The sequence below is a fragment of the Magnusiomyces paraingens genome (assembly GCF_902498895.1).
Source record: "Magnusiomyces paraingens strain CBS 517.90 genome assembly, contig: contig2, whole genome shotgun sequence".
Classification (NCBI taxonomy): Eukaryota; Fungi; Ascomycota; class Dipodascomycetes; order Dipodascales; family Dipodascaceae; genus Magnusiomyces; species Magnusiomyces paraingens.
Genome location: NW_022474068.1, coordinates 1,523,626 through 1,543,899, shown reverse-complemented (window position 1 = coordinate 1,543,899; position 20,274 = coordinate 1,523,626). Strand labels below are relative to the sequence as shown.

The 20,274-nt window shown below is 35.2% G+C and overlaps 8 protein-coding genes across 8 annotated transcripts; 4 read left to right on the top strand and 4 right to left on the bottom strand.

Moving 5' to 3' along the window:
• Positions 1-1,786: 1,786 nt before the first annotated feature.
• SAPINGB_P002224 (uncharacterized protein) lies at positions 1,787-3,517 on the top strand (the record flags this gene model as incomplete). The annotated part of the gene is made up of 1 exon (XM_031996943.1): positions 1,787-3,517. One exon carries the CDS (start codon positions 1,787-1,789, stop codon positions 3,515-3,517), a length of 1,731 nt encoding a protein of 576 aa, XP_031852834.1.
• A 1,341-nt stretch (positions 3,518-4,858) lies between these two features.
• Positions 4,859-5,572, bottom strand: SAPINGB_P002223 (uncharacterized protein; the record flags this gene model as incomplete). The annotated part of the gene is made up of 1 exon (XM_031996942.1): positions 4,859-5,572. The coding sequence occupies one exon, from the start codon at positions 5,570-5,572 to the stop codon at positions 4,859-4,861; it is 714 nt and encodes a 237-aa protein (XP_031852833.1).
• Positions 5,573-9,601: 4,029 nt separating this feature from the next.
• On the bottom strand, positions 9,602-10,276 carry SAPINGB_P002222 (uncharacterized protein; the record flags this gene model as incomplete). The annotated part of the gene is made up of 1 exon (XM_031996941.1): positions 9,602-10,276. The coding sequence occupies one exon, from the start codon at positions 10,274-10,276 to the stop codon at positions 9,602-9,604; it is 675 nt and encodes a 224-aa protein (XP_031852832.1).
• Positions 10,277-10,690: 414 nt separating this feature from the next.
• On the top strand, positions 10,691-14,914 carry SAPINGB_P002221 (uncharacterized protein; the record flags this gene model as incomplete). Its single annotated transcript, XM_031996940.1, has 3 exons — positions 10,691-10,796; positions 10,878-10,996; positions 11,051-14,914. 3 exons carry the CDS (start codon positions 10,691-10,693, stop codon positions 14,912-14,914), a joined length of 4,089 nt encoding a protein of 1,362 aa, XP_031852831.1.
• A 78-nt stretch (positions 14,915-14,992) lies between these two features.
• Positions 14,993-16,732, bottom strand: SAPINGB_P002220 (uncharacterized protein; the record flags this gene model as incomplete). Its single annotated transcript, XM_031996939.1, has 1 exon — positions 14,993-16,732. One exon carries the CDS (start codon positions 16,730-16,732, stop codon positions 14,993-14,995), a length of 1,740 nt encoding a protein of 579 aa, XP_031852830.1.
• A 267-nt stretch (positions 16,733-16,999) lies between these two features.
• SAPINGB_P002219 (uncharacterized protein) lies at positions 17,000-17,385 on the top strand (the record flags this gene model as incomplete). The annotated part of the gene is made up of 3 exons (XM_031996938.1): positions 17,000-17,105; positions 17,165-17,248; positions 17,306-17,385. The coding sequence occupies 3 exons, from the start codon at positions 17,000-17,002 to the stop codon at positions 17,383-17,385; spliced, it is 270 nt and encodes an 89-aa protein (XP_031852829.1).
• Positions 17,386-17,605: 220 nt separating this feature from the next.
• Positions 17,606-19,258, top strand: SAPINGB_P002218 (uncharacterized protein; the record flags this gene model as incomplete). The annotated part of the gene is made up of 1 exon (XM_031996937.1): positions 17,606-19,258. One exon carries the CDS (start codon positions 17,606-17,608, stop codon positions 19,256-19,258), a length of 1,653 nt encoding a protein of 550 aa, XP_031852828.1.
• A 55-nt stretch (positions 19,259-19,313) lies between these two features.
• SAPINGB_P002217 (uncharacterized protein) lies at positions 19,314-20,053 on the bottom strand (the record flags this gene model as incomplete). Its single annotated transcript, XM_031996936.1, has 4 exons — positions 19,314-19,350; positions 19,399-19,538; positions 19,593-19,919; positions 20,042-20,053. The coding sequence occupies 4 exons, from the start codon at positions 20,051-20,053 to the stop codon at positions 19,314-19,316; spliced, it is 516 nt and encodes a 171-aa protein (XP_031852827.1).
• Positions 20,054-20,274: the final 221 nt, after the last annotated feature.

Sequence of the window (20,274 nt, the reverse complement as noted above, 5' to 3'; positions counted from 1 at the left end):
CAGAACCCTTTAATACTCTTTGTTATGGGGTTGTTCTTCTTAAATTCTAAATCATTCTTGTAGGACCTAAATATGAAACCCAATTGTATTGATTGATTGATTGATTAATTAATGTCGCGTGACCTCTTACTTAAAACTAACAATCATTATATTAGTCATGATTATATAAACATTGCGCACACGACCTCCTTCCTCTTAAATTCAAAAAAAAAATTTTTTTCTTGCCTGTCACCGCCCGTCTTTTTAAAATAAAAAAAATTTCTTCTTCCCCCTAATAAAAATTTATTTATTTTTATTATATACAAAGGCCGTATTACTTTCGGTACCACCAACCGAAATATAAAAAAAAAAAAAAATCCAAAAATCCCAAACAGGAATTCGTCCACGCGAGCACCCAAAAGCCCTTAAAACAAGCAGCCATCAAAATCTTTAAACTCATCTCTATATTATATACATACAAAATAATAATAATAATAATGGAGACCTTTTTTTTTTTTTTTTTTTTAATTTATGTTTATTTATTTGATATTGAGAAGATATAAATTACTACAATTCTAATAAAACATTTCATTTATATGTATAACAAGACAAAAACAAACTTCAATGAATTAATCATTCATTATTTCTAATATTTATTTAAATTTTTTTTTTTTTTTTTTTCCCCCCCAAAACCAAAGGTTCTTTAACCTTAAGCTCTTTGTCAACAACGGCTGTTGGTCACTAAAAATAAAAAAATAAAAAGTTGAGGGAAAAGCCTTGCGTAAGTCCTTTCTTTCTTTCTTTCTTTCTTTTTTTAATGAAACGGCCCTCTCTCTTACGTTCTCGTCGAGACTTGTCTTTAGAGGATGACTTTCTCTCTTAATAGTCTTTAAATGCCATCTTTATTCATTCACGGGCAAAAAAACAAAAATAAAATAAAAAAACATCAAGAGCAAGCATTAACATTCATTTAAGCTCATAGCCGGTAAATAAATAAAAAAAAAAAATTTTTTCTTTCATTTTTATTAACTTGAACTTCATAAACAGTTATTTATAATCCACAATTCAAAAATTTTTCTTTTCTTTTCATAGTAACCGTCTTTATCACTTTTATTATTATTATTATTATTATTATTATTATTATTATTATTATTATTATTATTATTAAAATCAAAACATTAAAACAAAATTCGACTTATTAGACTTAATGGTTAAAAAAAAAAAAGAATCTTTACTGTTTGATCCAAATTGTTAATCCGCATAATCACTAAAGAATTAAATGAAATGGATTTCTCGGCAATCATAGAAAAAATAAAAAAAATCAAAATTTATAATAATATAGTAGATATTATTATTATAAAAATGCATATTATGATAAATATAACTAGCGGCCAATATTTATCTGCCCTCCGATCGGCCTAGGAATCTCTCGGGATGATGTCGTCGTCCTTGTCGTCCCTGAATGGGATGTATCTCTACATGGATTCTCTCTGTACGTGTGAGTCTGCTCTCGCCAAAGCTCTTTTAGTGTTAAAGATTACTTTCTTTTTTTATTTTTTTTTATTTTTATTTTTTTTTAATCTTTGAATCCCCCCCAATAATTCCCTTTTATTACCTAGTTTTCAAAAAAATTTTTTTTTTATTCTACACCATAATTTTGTCTTTAACTTCCTTTCTTTAAATCCTTTTCTTTTCTAATATAAATACTAGCTCAATTTCCCTCAAGTGTACAATTTATTTTTCTTCTTCTTCTTCTCTTTCTTCATCTCTATATACTCAACTTCATACTCTCCCTTACCCTCAAACAATGTCCCAACCTCAAGCTGGTGTCAAAACTGAAGGTGGTAACGCCGCCTTCCACAACTTCGTCAATGACTTTGCTCACATCACCGACCCTTATGAGCGTCGCCGTCTCGCCTTAGAGAAGATTGACAATGCTTCCTTTGGTTGGTACCACGTCCGTGCCATCTGTGTCGCCGGTATTGGTTTCATGACTGACTCCTTTGATATCTTCTCTATTAACCTCGCCACTTCCATGTTTGTCTACGTCTACTGGGGTTACGGAACTAGCCACAACGGTAAACTCCCCTCCGCTACTTCTACTCTCATCAAGGTCTCCACTTCCGTCGGTACTGTCATCGGTCAGCTCTTCTTTGGTTGGCTCGCTGATGCTGTTGGTCGTAAGAAAATTTACGGTGTTGAACTCATGATTATCATTGCTGCTACTATCGGTCAAACTATCACTGGTCACTCCGAGGCTATCAGTTTTGTTGCTATCCTTACCTTTTGGCGTATTATTATGGGTATTGGTATCGGTGGTGACTACCCTCTCTCTTCCATTATTACTTCCGAATTTGCTACTACCAAGTGGAGAGGTGCTATCATGTCTGCTGTCTTTGCCAACCAAGGTTGGGGTCAGCTTCTTGCTGGTATCGTTGCCCTCATTTGCGTTGCTGGCTGGAAGGATGATCTCATCTATGCTGAAAACGTTGGCATGTGCGACCACCGTTGCATGAAGGCCTGTGATCAGATGTGGCGTGTCCTTATTGGTGTTGGTGCCATTCCTGCTGCCGGTGCCCTTTACTTCCGTCTAACCATTCCTGAAACTCCTCGTTATACTTTTGATGTTTCCAAAGACGTGGAAAAGGCTGCCGCTGATGCTGAACAATTCACTTCTGGTGAAATTGGTGCCGCTCCTGAAAGCGCTGTTGATGAACTCCGCCAAACCGTTTCCAATAATGAGGAAGAATACGAGGCTCCTAAGGCTTCTTGGAAGGATTTCTGGAGCCACTTTGGACAATGGAAGCATGGAAAGATTCTTCTTGGTACCGCCGGCTCTTGGTTCTTCCTTGATGTTGCTTACTACGGTCTCTCTCTTAACAACTCTGTCATTCTCGGTGCTATTGGTTATGCCGGTCAGTCCAACGTTTACCACAATCTTTACAATACTTGTGTCGGTAATATCATTCTTATCTGCGCTGGTTCCATTCCTGGTTACTGGTTCAGTGTTGCCACCATCGATACTATCGGCCGCAAGCCTATTCAACTCTTTGGTTTCACAATCCTCACTGCTCTTTTCTGTATTATCGGTTTCGCTTACCACAAGATCTCCGGCCATGCTTTGCTTGCTCTTTACGTTCTTGCCCAGTTCTTTTGCAACTTTGGTCCCAACACTACCACTTTCATCTACCCTGGTGAGATTTTCCCCACCCGTTACAGATCTACTGCCCACGGTATGTCTGCCGCATCAGGCAAGATTGGCGCCATTATCGCTCAGTGCGTCTTGGGTCCTCTGATTAACCACAACTGTCCCAAGAAGGACAACTGTTGGCTCAACCACGTCATGGAAATCTTTGCTCTTTTCATGCTTTGCGGTATCTGCACAACTCTTCTTCTTCCTGAGACTAAGCGCCAGACTCTGGAAGAAATCTGCGAGAAGCACCACGGTGAAATTGACATTGCTAAGCACCGCTACGAGGCCAGATTGGCTAAGGAAGCTGAGGCTGAAGGCATGGCCAGTAACTCCGAGATTGTCTAATTCGATAGAAGAGTGTTTGCTTGACTTTCCCGCACCCCATTTATGCATGAAGTTAGATTTTTAATGACCCCCTCCCCCATTTTCTAGTTTGTTTGTTTTTTTGTGTTTTTTATATATATACTTTTAAATTAAATTTTGTATACAGTTTTTTAAAATTGTTACCTTTAACCACGTATATCTTTTTGGTGTACTTAATGTAATGTTCCTGAGACTCAAATTCTGGAATGGACCTTTTATTAAAAATTTTTTTTTTACATAATTCTCGTTTTAGTAAAAAAAAAACCCAAAAAAAAAGTTCTCGTCTATTTTACGGTAAGATGAAAACAGAAAAGGACCTTGCAGAAGTCCAAAAGCCAAAAATTAAAACAAACAAACAAACAAACAAAAAAAAATAAAAAGAAATAACCGTTTTAAACTAACACTTTACAAGTCTCATCCCATCCCAGGTCTTGACGCCACGCTACTATCTGTACATTCAAAAAAAAAAAAAAAAAAATAACACGGCTAAAGAACAGACGTACAATTACATATTTATTAAAGCCAAGGCTATATTTCTACCAGCTAAATTAAATATAGAAACATATACTTTTTTGTGCATAAGAAAATCTCTTGAAAAATGAGTGTATGGGTGTGATAGTGGATATAGCTATGACTATGAAAAGGGGGTTCCTTGTAAGTTAGAATGTCGAAGAAGAATAAAATGGGCAACAATAAGGAAACAAGTTAATGAAAAAAGGTTGGGGATGGAGAAACTCAGAAAAAAGGGGGAGGAAACGAGGGCTCGGTCTCCGTCGGGGGTATCTTTTTTGTTGTTACAACTAAGACAATAAAAGAACCTTTGTTATATTTCCTTCAAAAAAGAGAGATTAGATTTTACTCTGTCTCATGTACCCTCTAAATTGTTCTTCACTAAATTAATGCTAACTGTATAAACATGAGAGAAAAAAGAAGACCCCACATGAAGACAAACATACTAATAATCAGTGTGACCCCAATCTTAAAAAAACTTGGTGGTGGCTGTGTGAAATTTTGATATACAAAAAAAAAAACAAATTTGATTTATTTAGCTAGTGTGTACGGAATGTTAGAGCTATCTCTTTTTTTTTTTTTGAGTCTTAGAATCAGACCATAAGCTTATATATATTTTTATAATAAGTACTAAAAGAGTGTCCAGCACTCTTAATTGGTAGATTTTTTTTTTAAACTATCCAGGCCATATTTAAACTAACAAGCCAATAGATTTAAAAAGGAGAAATTGAAAATAAAATGGAGAGCAGAAATGAGTTTGAAGATTTTTAAAGAGATGAAGAAATGAAATAAGAACAAGACTTATACTTAAACTTACTTGCCAGATTTGGGAGGATCGTAAACCACAATATTACTGTCAGGGCATCCACCAACCATTCTACAATCTCTGCGAATAATTCCAGAGTTTGAACCCTTGTTTGAACCAGATCCAGAACTAGTGCCAGATCCAGATCCAGCACCAGAGCCAGCAAAAGACCCAGAAGACCCAGACTTAGAGCTTGCTCTTGACCCAGATCCTCCTGCATGAGAGCTTGCACTCGACCCTGAACTTGACCAGCCAGTATTACCACCTTTGTTTCCAGACGACCAACTAGATCCACTTAAAGTACCGACAGTAGGTTTTGCTGTAGATGATTTGGTCGTTGGCTCAGTCGATGTCTTGAAGATCGTGGGGATGATTGGTGTTGGTGTAACACTCACAAAACTTGTCGGCTGAGTTGACGTCTTGTAGGTCGTGGGTATAATTGGAGCTGGCGTAACACTCACAAAACTTATCGGCTTGAACGTCGAAGCCTTACTAGCAAACTCAGGACAACCACCAACTTTGTAACAGTCAATAGAAGGTGCAGCAGGCATGGCAGTGCGCTTCAAATGCTTGGTTGGCTTAAAAGTTGAAGCCTTACTAGCAAACTCAGGACAACCACCAATTTTGAAGCAATCAATTGTTGGTGGCTTATTTGCATCAGCGATTGGAAGAGCAGTCACTGAGGAGATGAAGAGTACAGACAGTGCAATGTGAAGTTTCATTTTTTGAATAGTTTTTTTTTTTTTTAAAAAGAAATAGAAAAAAAATAAGTAGAAGATGATGATGATATAAAGAAAAAGAGAAAAAAAAAGGAATCAATTGACGGGGAAAAATGGCCTTTTATAGAAAATCTCAGTTTATGGTTTAGTCTTGAATTGAAAAAAAAAATAAAATAAAACGACTTTAAACACAAATAGTTAAAAACAATATTTTATCCAGGGTTCTGTTTTCACAAATACTCCCCAAAATCAAAAACGGGTTAGAAATATTTATAAATAGCGATGTTGCCGTATACGGCTTTGGAACCTCGATAGACTTTTCTGATTTTGTTATTTTGGATTATTTCATTTCTTTCATTAGATCGAATGAACTTGCGGGTAAAACCAAAGCTTTTTTTTTTTTTTTTTTCTTCTTTTTGCTAAGTTCTTTTTCATTTGTATGTAACAAACAATTTTCACCGGTGCCATTTTTTTTTTCAACTTAAATACACAATTTAAGATTAAAATTTCCAAAAGAAGGGGAGAAAAGATTAAGCAACACATTAAAAATTAAAATAAAGAAGTTTTTTTTTAGTGGAATAGTGGAATATATCCTTATCCACGAGGTTACACAAATAGCTCAGAATTGTTGAGGAAAAGTTGATGATGGGGTCAGGCATACTGCCAAGACAATTCAAAGTAAATGTGTTGAATAAACTCTTCAATTTATCCAGAGATCAAGTGCTCAAGCTCTTTTCCTCCCCCTTTTTTATTTATTTTTTTTTTCTTTCTGTGCCATTACAGGGATCTGCGCTGTGCAATAAACACATGAGCCACTGGGCGTATACGCACATTTTGGTTACATCCCTGAATATATCCTGGGCTATGCAATGCTCATCATTCTTTTTTTCTTTAGTTGAGATGTTTTTTATCAATTCTTCATAGAAAATCTCATCATTGTAACTTTCATTTTATTGCTCTAGAAGGAAATATAAAACACCGAACCTGTTTGCTCGTATTGAGTTTTCGATCATATTTAAAAATATCTATTAATATTTACGATGTTAAAAAAACAGTTGGTAAAACTTTTATGTTTTTTTAAAGAAATAAGGTGCCATGGCTTGACTTAGATCAAATGGACAATCCATTAAATTAAATAAAAACATTGAATTTGCTATAAAGTATTTTCATTGACCTGAATGAAAGACACATATAAACAGGAATTGAAATATAGGTCATGTGAATAAATATCATTATGTTTATAGCCAAATTTTAAATTATAACTATACAATAGAATCAATCGAATTTTGAATTGCAAAATAAAATATTTTTAAGATAGGAACCAAATGCCGTGAACTGATTTTTTTTTTCCTTGGGACCAGAACTTGGCTGTAGACTTAAAACTGACAAATAAGTGTTTCTCTTTAAAGATTTACCGAATAATCATTTTACTTTTTTTAAAAAAGAAAGAAACATAAACAAAAAAGAAACTTAAATATAAGCGCATATAATTAAACAACCGTTTCTTTAAAATCAAGAGTTAACCAAACATAAGAATGCGTGATGCTAGGTGTATGCAATTCAAAAATTTATCATATAAAACATCACAAAGCACAAACTGGCTCCTAAAAAAAGGAATTTATTCAATATAGATTTGATAAAAAAGTTATATAATAAAAACATGATAATTACATTCTTTTAAAGGAAAAAAAATAATCTTTAGATATTCAGATTTAAAGCCTGAGAAGGTAAAATAATATGCGTCTATTATAATCACCAAAAAAAATCCACAGTTTATTTTTTGAATACATACTTCAAAGCAAGATTTTATTTCTCTGCTATATGGAAATAGTTTAATTGAATCTGACAACAAAAAATAATATATTTTCAAGGGTAGAAATTCTAAAAAAATATTAATTTAATATCTATAATTATATTTTAATCAATTGATGTGAATTCTCCATGATAGTGAGTGATAAATTAAGCAATAGGTGAACTTTTTTTACATTACAAAAGCGTTTTCGCGGTATTTACATGTCAATCTCCAAAAATCACCCTCTCCAAATAACAAAAGTAAATTAACCTCCGAATTTAGGAAACAACTGACCATTTTTTATTGGTAGTCTTGAAATGGTTCTAATACAAAATGTATATAAGATTTTTATTAAAATTGTTATTATAATTTTAAAGTACTTGTAAATTTGAAGTGCAATGAAACAGGAGCTAAACTCTTGAAGACCGTTTAAAAAAAAAACATCAACAAAATCATAATAATGTTATTACTTTTTTTTACCTTACAGGTATTTTACCAATTGTTAAAAGAATTAGTTTAGAATAAAAAAAGTATAAAAAAATTGTTTTGTAAATAGTAGATTTATTTAGCAGAAATTTTAAGTAGTCAAATCGAAACTGCTCAGCTGACTATTAATGATCAAACCGAAGATCATTCATAAAAGGGATTTCATCTATCTAAGTTTTTCAATGATTCATTGTCACCATTTTTAGTTTTTTCTAAAGATTCTTTCTCATATAAGTAAAATACATATATTTCACAAGCAAAATAAAACTATTAATAGAATTTCTAATTAAAATAGACCTTTGTGGATTGTTGTCGTACCAGTATTGAGTTCTCTATTTTTGTCAAAAAAATTAGGATACAGCAATACTTGCTTCTCTCCTATTGTAATTTAATAACAGTTCACTAAAACAAATCACATAATTTCACACTTTCATAAATCATTGTTTTTTCGAGTGAACAGAATTTTTATTTTCCAATTAACGAAAACAAAAATAATATTATGAAGAGGCTTAAAATCCACTGGAATGAATCTTTTCTTTTGAAAAAGATCAAATATAAATAGAAACCATTACTTTCAAGAATAAAAAAAATTTTTTTTATATCAAATTAGAAACAAACAGAAAAAAAAGAGAGCATTTAAAAAGAAGAACATTTTTGTTTTATTTATTTATATTTTAATTCCTCCTATTAAAAACAAAACCTCCTATATTTATTTAACCCAAATATGAGCGTTTATATAAACGCTCAAGATTATATATAACCTTATTATATCCGTTGAAAATTGTTTCTAAATAATACTATATTTTTATACTTAGTTTCACACAGCTCAAACTCAAAAACTAATCAACATGAATTAAAGCTTAGATTTGGACATGGCCAGTAAAACCATCTTAATGGTTGAAAAAATAGACTAAAGTCATTAAGAACAGTGCCATAATAAAAAAAAAAGCTTACATCAACAAAGCAGTCATTATGAAATAAATTATTAGGGTTAACAGTATAAAAGTCTTTAGTTATTTTGATCCCGTTCAGAGCCAACTACATAAAAATTTAGCTGGACATATGTGCAGATCATCAAGTTGACTAGGAATTAAAAAACTATCTTTAAAATTTAACTTGGATAACATGAATTGAGAATTATGTCAATATATAAAAACAAGGTCTTAGACTTGGACAACAAGTGCAAATTACTATAAGCGATTGCACAAGCTTGAAGTGGAAAACTCTGAATTTTAACAAATGAAGTGGTATGAAATAGAAAGACCCAGTTTACTGGCCACAAAAAACAGACCCATTTTCACTTATTTTCATAAACACCAGTGTATTTCCCAAATTTTTTTTAACAATAGTACGATTTTTTGGCAGGATAATTAGATCAAATGGAGAAATAAGATTTTTTTTTCAATTTAAAAAAACTCAATATAGCTTTAAACTATCTAGATATAATTGTTTTCTGTTTGCAAAACTAGCAATTGCAATTTCTACTTTTAAAATCATACCTTTAATTTTTAAAGCTCATTTTCCCATTGTGAAATATTTTGGTATGACGCGTCACTGGTAATGACGAGATTGTCAGTTCGAGTCCGGCTCGTGACAAATATCTTTTTGTTACTTTGATATTTACAAGTTCAGTGAATTGATAATGTGATATCATGCACTCCTATTGAACATAGATTAATAAGCAAAAACCGTTAATTTAATTTTTTATCTTTTAAATTTATAAATATACATTCTTATATAATATATATATTTTTTTAATCCGCAAGTTTTTCGAGATTTTCTCGAATGTGCTCGGGAATTGGCTTTTTATCCATTGTAATACGCATCGAGTCGGTAATGCCCACAAACTTTGGATGAGCACCAGCATCACACCTTGGTCCAAGAGGACAAAACCCTGTAAGATATCTAGGACAAATTGTCTTACGAATGTGTCTTTTAGGGCATTCTGGGCCCAGCTTACAAAACCCTTTCTCGTAGTTTGGACAAGGTGCAATTTTGCTAAGTGGATCAATATGAAGGTACAAACAGTCTGGTGACTGTGTGCAATACCCATTACGCGAAAAAAATAAACATTCGGGCATTTTTCGCAGATTGTACTCGTGCAAAAATTCACAACTGTCACCCTTTTTACATAGTCCACGCAGCCAGTGCTTGCACACAATTTTATTTGAATATGAGGGTAAAATATGTTTGTCTGGGCACTCTTTACCACGCGGACAGTTTCCATGTGCGTAATAACGACATATTGGTCGATTCGGATCAAGGCCAAAACGATGTTCTTTTCTCAAATATGGATCAAATGAAAATGAAAGATTTGATGTGTCTGGATGAAATATATTGTCGCTATTAAGATTTTGTTGAGGTTTAGCAGCAGCAGCAGCATCAGCAAATCCTGTATTAAAACTTGGCGCGAAAAATGTAGTTGTCATTGTGATTTTATTGTGTAAATGATATTTATAAATGATATTGGGAAGAGAGAGAAATTGTAAATTTAGATATTGAGCAAGAAATTTAAGTAAGGGTAGAAATTAGTAAATTATCTTAGTCATCATTTATAATATTTCTAGCGCGTTCTAACCACTCCTTTTCAAGCTCTTACATACTTGGTCTGTTCTTTAGAATCACCCACACACACTTTACAAAATTCCACCTAAACAAGCTATTTTTAAAACTGTTAAAATCAATCTTTAGTGGTTCATCATAAGTTTGTTTTGGACTGAATTGTTTTGTCAGCATATTTATTTGATTTTTTTTTTACTCCTTACGCGTGAGGTTCCTTAGTTATGCCTCTGGACCCTTATTCCTACGTGGCTGCTTCTCGAGTGAGGGCTTTCCTATGCCCTATGGGAAAACTGAAAAGATCAACTTTTTTAAACTACGCAGACCGCTTAAGCAATGTCAGAGAAGTTAGACTTGTTGATGTCACTCCAGATGGCCGAAGCGATAGAGGTAAGTCGAATTTAATTTTTTTGTACTGTGTTTTTTTCAAACTTTGCTCAAATATATGCTTTTACTAACCCAGAAGTTTAGCTACATTCAGCCCACAAGGATTCCCTAATGGTAAAGTCGTCTATGATTTTTCAATCACCCCTATCGATCAGGAATTGAAATTCCTACACGACTTAGAGCCATGGCGCCAGGTCTTTTGTGTATGTTTGCAAATGAACTAAAAAAAAAAAAGAAAACCGCTAACTGGTTGGTAGGTATTTGCGCTGACCACCTTCAGCTATAAAATGACATTAAAAGATTATGAAAATAAAGTCCTTGAACTTAGAAAAAAATACCCAGGTCCTGTGATTCACAAATTATTGATCTTTGGAGTTCCCGGTGCAGACCTGTTGCAGGGTTCAAAAAACGTTATACCCGTTCTTTCCTCTCGTTTAGCACCTATCACTAGCTTAGGGACGGTTATGTGCGATATTACTACAGATTTTTTGGCAGAACTTGCTGTTTTAGCAATTACTAGAGAAATGGGTTCTTTTAAATCTCCTGGATTGATGGAACTTGAACATCCAGTTTCTCGTTTTCAAGACGGGAAGTCTTATAATGGAGGCTTTACTAATGGTTCTCAAAGTAATGGTTCTCAGAGCATATCACATTCTCCAGCAGGTAGCTTTAGTTCAATCACTTCATCGCGCATTAAATCTGGCTCAATTTCTATAGGATTAAACGATCGTTCTAAAGCAAAGCAGTATGGCCGAAGTAAAAAATATTTGGCCGGGTTGTATCTTATTACAGGTAGATGGCAGGATGCCTTACGAGAATTTAGCGAGGCAGCATCTAGCTTGAAAACTGCTCACGATCATTTGTGGCATGCCTCTGCCTTAGAAGGAATTGGAATATGTTTGCTTCTTCTTTCGTTCTTAGAGGTACCCACAGCAATCCCTTCAATTGCCTTACAAGCTGCCAATGTCAGCTCTCATAGCAGTACACTTTCGTTTTCAGATTCAACTGATTCTCTCACACCAACAGCTTCTAATTCAGGAGTTCTCCCTCCATCTATGTTTGAGTTTCTTCCGGAGCTTACCAACTCGTTGTTAAGAATCTATGCTCGTTCTCAAGGATCTCAGGAAGAAAGCATTCCCCAAATTGTATTTTGCGAAACTATTTTACGATTTGTCAACTTGCTTTCTATCACACGTTTATGTGGCGGTTGGAATCCAGCTTCGCTATCTGCTGTTGTACGCGGCACCCCTGTTAGTAAAAATGTAACACCAGATAGTCCCTCAATTACGGCGATCACCAGTTGGATTAATAGGGCATATGCAACAGATCTCAGTTCTTTGCCTTTAATTTCTCAATGCAGCATTTTTAGCGGAATTGCAGTTATTTACTCAAACATTGGCCTTGTAAGAAAAAGGTCCTTCGTCATGCGCGAAATGCTTTTGACAATCATTCCACGACTGTCTAGGGTACGATCTATGCAGGCAGCAAGTTCTAGTGTTCACTCCGAAGGCTTTACAGATGTTGAAAAACAGATTGTCCAATTGATTGATGGGGAGCGTGAGGGTGGTATTGTGGAGCTTCTTGACAATTTGTGTAAGGTGTATGGCGCTGGCGACATAACTTCAGTGGGCTATGGATGGATTCAATTGCGTGTCTCTTTTCTTAAAACATGCTTATTTATGTGTGAAGCTATACCAGATTACAATGGTATCATTCATTTTGCAAGTCTTTTGTTGTCTACTGCTTCAGACGTTTTATCTGCTAATGATCAAATACAAATTTACCAGATAATTCTTCGTGCTGTTGATTCGGCCAGAAAACTTGGCCATGTTCATGTTAGTGCTGATTATTGGGATCCCAATATTCTTCGAGACATTAAGATTGTTTCGACAACATCTTCTATTCTTCCACAATTCCGTAACAATACAGCAATGTCTACTCATGATGACAGTGGCTTCTTTATTCACAACCCATTTGCATCGAAAAAACCAGGGAGCATTAACAAAAGCAGCCCCGATCTTTTACAACAAAACCCCCAGCAACAACAGCCTCGAATTTTAGTTCAAAATGAACGTGCTGATTTTCTTATTAGACTTCAGAATCCTTTTGCATTTGACCTTCATGTTCTTGAAATTACACTTCTGACTCGTGATGTTTCTGTTAGTGCCCGCTTGACCAGTTTAAATATTCCAGCAAACTCTATTTCTGATTATACTATTCCAGTTATTCCCGAAGGTACTGGAACTTTAAAAATTATCGGTGCCTCTATTCAAATTGGTGCTTGTGCTAAAAAAGACTTTTTCCTTTCTGAAAAGCTTCCTTATGTTGTAACTGATAAGGTAGAGTCCGTGGGTAGCAGCTCTGGAAAGGGTCATGGTCAAACTCAACAACTTGATTTGGTTAAAAATATAAGTATTGATATTGACATAATTTCTGCTCAGCCTGTCATGGTTTTGAAAAATATTTCACTTAACCAAGGATGGATGATGCTTTTGGAGGGCGAAAAACAACTACTCACAATCACTTTGGCCAATATTTCCGAAATTAATGCCAACTATGTTTCTTTAAAGTTTTCAGATTCTACAACACCACCTCTGCAGGTAGCTCTTTCAAACAAGGATCTCCCTCAAAATGAAATTTACGAGGTTGAATACTTTTTGTACAATAGGAAGGCCCTGCAATGGATTCAAGGTCCGGAAAAGCAATCATCAAACATAACAGACTTAGCTGATTTATCACCTATTGTTAAACAGACAAAACCTAGTTGTGTTTCGAGTCACAATGCAAAAGTCTTTAACATTTTAGTCCTTGGAAAGCGTGGAATGAATCAAGGTGCAATTCAAGTGGAGTATGCAAACCGTGATAATACTGAAGATGAATCAACACCTTTTTGGCTAAGAATGTTGTCGATACCAATCAATATCACTGTTAACTCTAGTATTGAGCTGGGTGGCTGTGACATGATGAGTCTTCGAGATAATCAGGTTTTTACTGACGATCCTAGTGTTGTCTGCGCCAGTACTTTATCAAAGTATCTCAATGTTTTAAAAGACAAGGGGAAACTTGCAGAGTATTGTTTATTGGTTGTTGATCTTCGCAATTCTTGGACTCAGTCTATTGAAGTTACTCTTTGGAGCTCTCCTGAACCTCGTGAAAATGACAGCTTTGAGGTAGATGTTATTCCTGCCAATGGAAAAACTGATGAAGAAGTGAATTCCGACAGATTTTTAGTTAAGGAGATTATTCATGCAGGAAAAACTAGTCGTTTGCTTGTTCCTGTTAAAAGAGTTGAGTTTACTGAGCAAGAGCTTTCTCGTCCAATTCCCAGTCTAAGCGTTAATAAACGCCAGTTTGTTGTCAATCCTAATATAAACCCGGAACGTGCACGCGCAACTCGCGAAAACTTTTGGTACCGAAACGTGCTTTTGTCAATGCTTGGAGGTGCCTGGAGAGTTCTCAATGGTACCCCTCGATCTGGTATTTTGGAACTTCGAGGCATTCGTCTCACACGAAAGATGATTAGTATATTGAGAGTTGAATCTGTGTCTCTTACCATGTCTCTTGAGGTAGATGGCTCTGCGAGTGGTAATGACGTTCCTATTAGTGACAAAGATACCAAACAATTGAAATCTCAATACGTTGTAAAGGCGGAAGAAGATTACTTTACTCTTTATACAACGATCCAAAACAGAACCTCGCGGCCGATTTCAGGTTATCTTCGCGTGATACCAATGCAGCGCTACCCGGATGTTCCTTATCCTAACACTGGACTTTTGGCCAACGGCACTGTTTCCAATGCTGATTTCGAAAACTGGAATAATATGGATACAAAAATTCTATATAATGGTAGTCTTCAACAGGCCGTCTACAATATTGCACCCGGAAAACAAGTCAAGATCGGAATTGGAGCCATGTTTCTTTCTCGTGGGGAGTATGAATTTTCAAGTGTATTTGACGAGTTCAATGTCGACAAGTACGAAGAAGAAGTTTGTGAAGAAAAGCTTAATAAAGATGTTGATTCTCTTAGCATTTCACAAGGACAAGATGATTATACTCTTGACGATAAGTTTACGTCACAACAGCATGAACAGCGTGATCCAGTGTATATTCATGTTGTATAAATCATTAGATGGTTTGTTTTTTTTAAAAAATATATATAAATATAAAAAATACATATATAGACTTTTAATAAATTAGAATTATAAAATTTTGACACGAAACTTTGTTGATGGACCAATGGGTTTTCCAAAGTCTCGTAATGAAATTAAGTGGGGCTCTTGGCTGTCCTGTGTGGCAACCTGACAATGGATTAAAAATTTGACAACATGGTCGTCTAATGTTGGAACTTGTAGATACAGAGGCTCGTCTTCGGTAGACTCCAGTAACTGGTTGAGAAGAAATAAAATGATTGATTGAAGTTTGATTGATATCCGTACAGGATCCTTTTCGTCTGTCGTGATTTGAAGCTCTTTAGGGATGGCGTACTTTTTTGAGTTTTTTATTGCAGAAATGTTGGCTGATGCTGCAGAAGTAAGTACCTCAGGTACTTCGCCTGAATCTTTAGAAGGGGATCCATGGGTTTTTTCGTCATATGAATCGGTGCTAGTAGCTTTTTCAGCTAGTTCTGGGGTACTTGATATGGCAGACATTGAATCATGAGTTTCAGATGTCTCTAATGACAATGGATTAGGTTTGCCCACTTTAACAAAATAAGCTGAAGAGCGCATTATCTCGTGCGTGTGCTCCGAAATATAAGGTGCAAGATGATCTTCAATGAGATATTTTAGACTGTCCATAAGGCCTGCGACTTCCTCCTGTACAGTTCGTCGACGTCTAGCAAGCTTTTCAAGAACTTCAACATGATATGGATGATGTTGTTGTTTGTCACTTGAAAATTTAGCACTTTCAATTTTTGTTGTGATGTTTTCCGCTTTTTTAGTCTCTACTACAGCCATGCTACCAATGTCACTAACTTCTTTAGCCAGTCGTGTTTCAAAATCAATATCAGCCTTTAAAGAGTCGCGATACTTTAAAAGATGTTTCTTGTACAAATTCAACTCATTTGTATAATTTTCCAAGTAACGGCCACATATACCAATGCATAATGGCGCATTAGACATGTTTTTTAATCCACCTTTTGTTACAAAAGAATCGCCATCTATTGATCGCTTAACTGCCTCCAGGTATGCAATCTTTACTAGCACTCGAGGTGAAAATATTCGTACATTTTTCTGGGATCCATGAGTGTTTTTTTGGGAGTTTTCTTCTTCAGCCTGTTTAATTAACAACGTGGCTTCTGAAAGAAGAGAAATGTCAAGCTCACGTTTCAGTAGTACATCATCTTTTGCAGGAACCATTACAGGGATTTCAGGCGGATTTCCACTGGATTTATACATTCGAGACTGTCTGTATATCTTATCAATTGGTGGTATAGCCGGGTATCGATACTTATCGGTAATATTGTATTCTAAAACTTCCTCATCTTCATTATCTTCATCTTCACTGAATTGTTGTACCCCCAATGCGGCTTCAGAATCATACTTTTGCTGGTCATTTACAGTAAATTTTTTTGAATTTGGATGTTTATAATTAGATTGATCCACGCCAAGTGTCTTCATAAACGCGTTGACGCGTTGTCTTTTTATTTGAAGTTCACGCGCCAGTTGTTTATAATATGATTGATCTATTGAGGAGTTATTGTCTGTCGATTCAGATTCTGTAATATTGCTAGTTGGAGAATCTTTTAAAGTCCCAGCTTGACGAAGTTGGAAAATTCTGGAAGATATAGAATTTGTTTTCTTATTGTTATGGTCATCATTTTTCTTGGGTATCTTGTCATCGCTCTTGCTGTTTCCATTATTGGCTTGTGAACTCAAATGAATAGACCGAGATGAATTTCCAGATGCTTTTTCTTTAGTATTAGAACCACTTTCGGTCATTTTGTGTCAATAGGAAAGTAATCAAACCGTATGGGATTGCCCGATGATCGGTAGTGTTCCTAGTAGAGTGTGTGATGTTTTTTTTTTTGTTTTTCTTAATTTTAGCCCTTTTTGTAATTATTTCAGTCCTAAGTATTTTTCATACCTTTTCACGTGATTTGAGTACCATATTTTTTCTTTAGTCCAGTAGCAATGAAATTCCTGTCTTCCCACCACCTTTGAGTCTTTAAAAAAAAAAAGAATAGATCCCTCTTCTGAAGCTTAACAATGTCTGAAATTGATTCCCAGTCCCTCGCCAACTTGGATGCCTCTGCTCGCAAGGAGATCATGGAGTGGATCGAGTCCGAAAATTCCAAGGCAAAGGTCCAGACTTGTATGTGAAATATGAATATACAAAAAGAGAGCATATTTGCTAACTTAAACATTCTTTAGCCATCCACAACTTCACAGACATGTGCTTCAAGAAGTGCATCACTAAAATCAACTCTGGCTCTTTGGATCGCAATGAGGAATCATGTATGTATAAAGTTTTTGGTTGACGAGTTTGTTTTGCTAATTATTTTTTTTATTTAGGTCTGACCAATTGCTTGAACAGATTCCTTGATACAAACATCAACATTGTCAAGATGATTCAGCAAACCTCTTCTCAATAGAGCATTTAATCTGTCTTCTTTTCGGTTATTTGTGTCTTTAAATCTTTTGTAAATATATGCTACTTTAATGTTACTTAATGACTTTTAATTTTCCATGTACATTTATAAGTTATGTTAATATAGAAAAAAATTAAATTAAATTAAATTACAAAAAATTACAAAAAATTTCCCCGTGCTTACTTTTTTTTCTCTTCTTTTCTCCCTGCTAACCACGTTTACCATGGCAAGTGACACTTTAGACTATCTGGAATATACAAAAATTAAGATTGCTGATGCAGCTATAACTTATTCTTTATCACAAATCGAAGAGTCCTTTGCTCGATTTATGAAATGGAAATCAGCCGCTCTTCTATCGTTAGGAACTCCAGAACCCCCGCTTTCTATTAATGATTTAGACACAACTTTGGGCCAGCTTGATTTAATTATTTCGTCCAAACCCTCAATTCTTTTAGGTAAAGAAAGTAAGTTTGCATTCTTATTATCCCAAGCAGTACGCCCTTTGTCGGGGGAATGGATATGGTATAAGCAGGAGCTCACCGAAATGACACCAAAGTGGGCGGCTCAGCGCAACTTTGTAGAAGAAGCCCTACCTCTTCTTTTAGTTGTTTCTATCAAATACTTTACAAAAATACTAGAAACAAAAGAAGATTCAAGAATTTCTCTTTTTACAGCTCTCTGTTGCTACCTATATAAGGGATATCCATGGTCAGATAGCATTCCTGCAAATATTACGAAAGCTTTAAACGCGTGTGCGGTACAAGTTTTTGATGAAACACCCGGATATTTCGATATTCTTTTTATTGACGTTATTAAACCAACATTTTCAAGTGCTGCAACTCATAAAGAGATATCGGCAGCCGGGCGCAAAGTTTTTACTGCGAATGATGAACAGCCCAGGTTAAGCCATGCATTTTCCAAAGGGTTCATGGACGATCCAAGCTTCCAAAAGGATCCCTGGAAAGAAAGTCGAGTATACGTGATTTCTCTATTGGAAGTGTATTTGAGACACACCATAGCTGTCAAATCTACAACCCAAACTCAGTGGTCCTTTTTTGTGCCCTGCGTGTTAAACATTATTGATTACCATAATCCAGCATACAAGTGTAAAGGGGCAGATCTTCTTGTATTGCTTATTGATTCAGTGTCTGAAGATTTTTTTAAAAAAACGGGTGTGGCTACAGTATTTTGGGAAGCTCTAAAGCCATCGTTAACGTTTTTGCCCCCGAGCACCCCAATTTCCATTGCAGTGCCATTATCCAAAAGCACATTTGAAGCCATGATCAAGTTGAGCTATTTGAATCTAGCATCAAAAAGGAAAACTAGTGACGACAAAAAGACAAATATTAAACCAATTTCGATAGACTTACAAGAAGAATATCTTCTGGAGGGAATTTTCAGAGGCGTTTCGCATACAAACAAAAGCCCAGAGATGGTGACTGTTTTTATCAACTCAGCAAATATACTGGTGTTAAATCACCTAAAAACATATACCACGCCACATCTAAAGCCATTAATTGGTATTGTTGTGGGCACGCTTTGTGACCCGTTTATCAGTTACGCGCCTGAGCTGATGTCGGCGTCTGCAAAACTACTTCAAACATTGATTCGAGCTGTGTGGTTTCGGATTCCGTATTATCGCTACGACATTCTACGTGGAGTGATTATGGCTAGCCGACGAATTATTGAAGAAAAGAATGATGGATTGATTGGACCTAGTGAAGATCTGCGAGAAAGTGTGAAGATGCTGGAAGAATCTGTTCGTGTGTGTATGAAGCAGAAACTAGATTCAGAGCTAGGTTTGTCAACGTTTCAAAAAGAAATTGAAATTCTAGAATCAAAGGAACCATCGTTTAAAGAGCTCATGAAAACATAAAAAAATTCCTAATCTTGTATTTTGGAAATAATTGATATATAGTTTTTTTTTCTTCTTATAGCACACCGAGATAATCCTCCTTGATTGTTCCACTAAAATGAGTTAGCAAAAAAAAAAAAGTTGAAAAAAAATATACTTACATTGCAAACATCTTGCCAACATCAGCACGGACACCGACTATTTTCAGTCGTACCCTGCTGCCCTTTTCTATTGTTTGTTCTTCTGAGACATATGACGGGGGATTTGCGGTTGGGTTAAACTCCATATCAGATGGTAGTAGCTAAGGAGAGTTAGTAAAGGAAATATATATAAATAAAGAAAGATAAAAACATACACGATGAGAAATAAATACTGTGAGAGGACCAACGTCTACAAACACACCTAGTTGCTGAACGTTTGATACGATGCCATCGACAACTTCACCTTTAAATGGTCGCCACACAATTGCGGTGTATTTGACCTCGAACTCTGCCGAGCCATCATTTGGAATAATACGACCTTTGCCCATATCTATATTGACACTATCCATCACGCAAATTATATATCCGAACTGGCCTGTGCACGTACCTTCAACATCTTGTATCAGCTTGTTGCGAAGCATTTTCTTCATGTGCGGACCAAAGGATTTAGGAGGAAGCGTCAGCTTCAAAGAAAGTTCTTTCTAAATAAAAAGAATTAAATCAAAAAAAAATTAGTAAATTGCGCGCTTTATAGATATCAATAAAAATAGAGCGGTTGGTTTCTGGTAATTGGCAAACGCGTCGGTACTAGAGATAAACATACTAAGAAGAACATGTGTGTTTTGAGTTCGATTCAAACAAAAAAAAAGGTAAAGTATAGATGGCCTTTACCACCAGAGTATCTTTATAAATTAAATGATTGAAAAGAAAATAGTCTAAATATTTATGTAAAGCTGGTCAATAAGCCGAGCTCTTTTGTAGATGATTTTTAGGAATATATACGAAATGGTGGTTATTTAGTTGCCAATGTGGTGATGAAATTTTCTGACATGGATT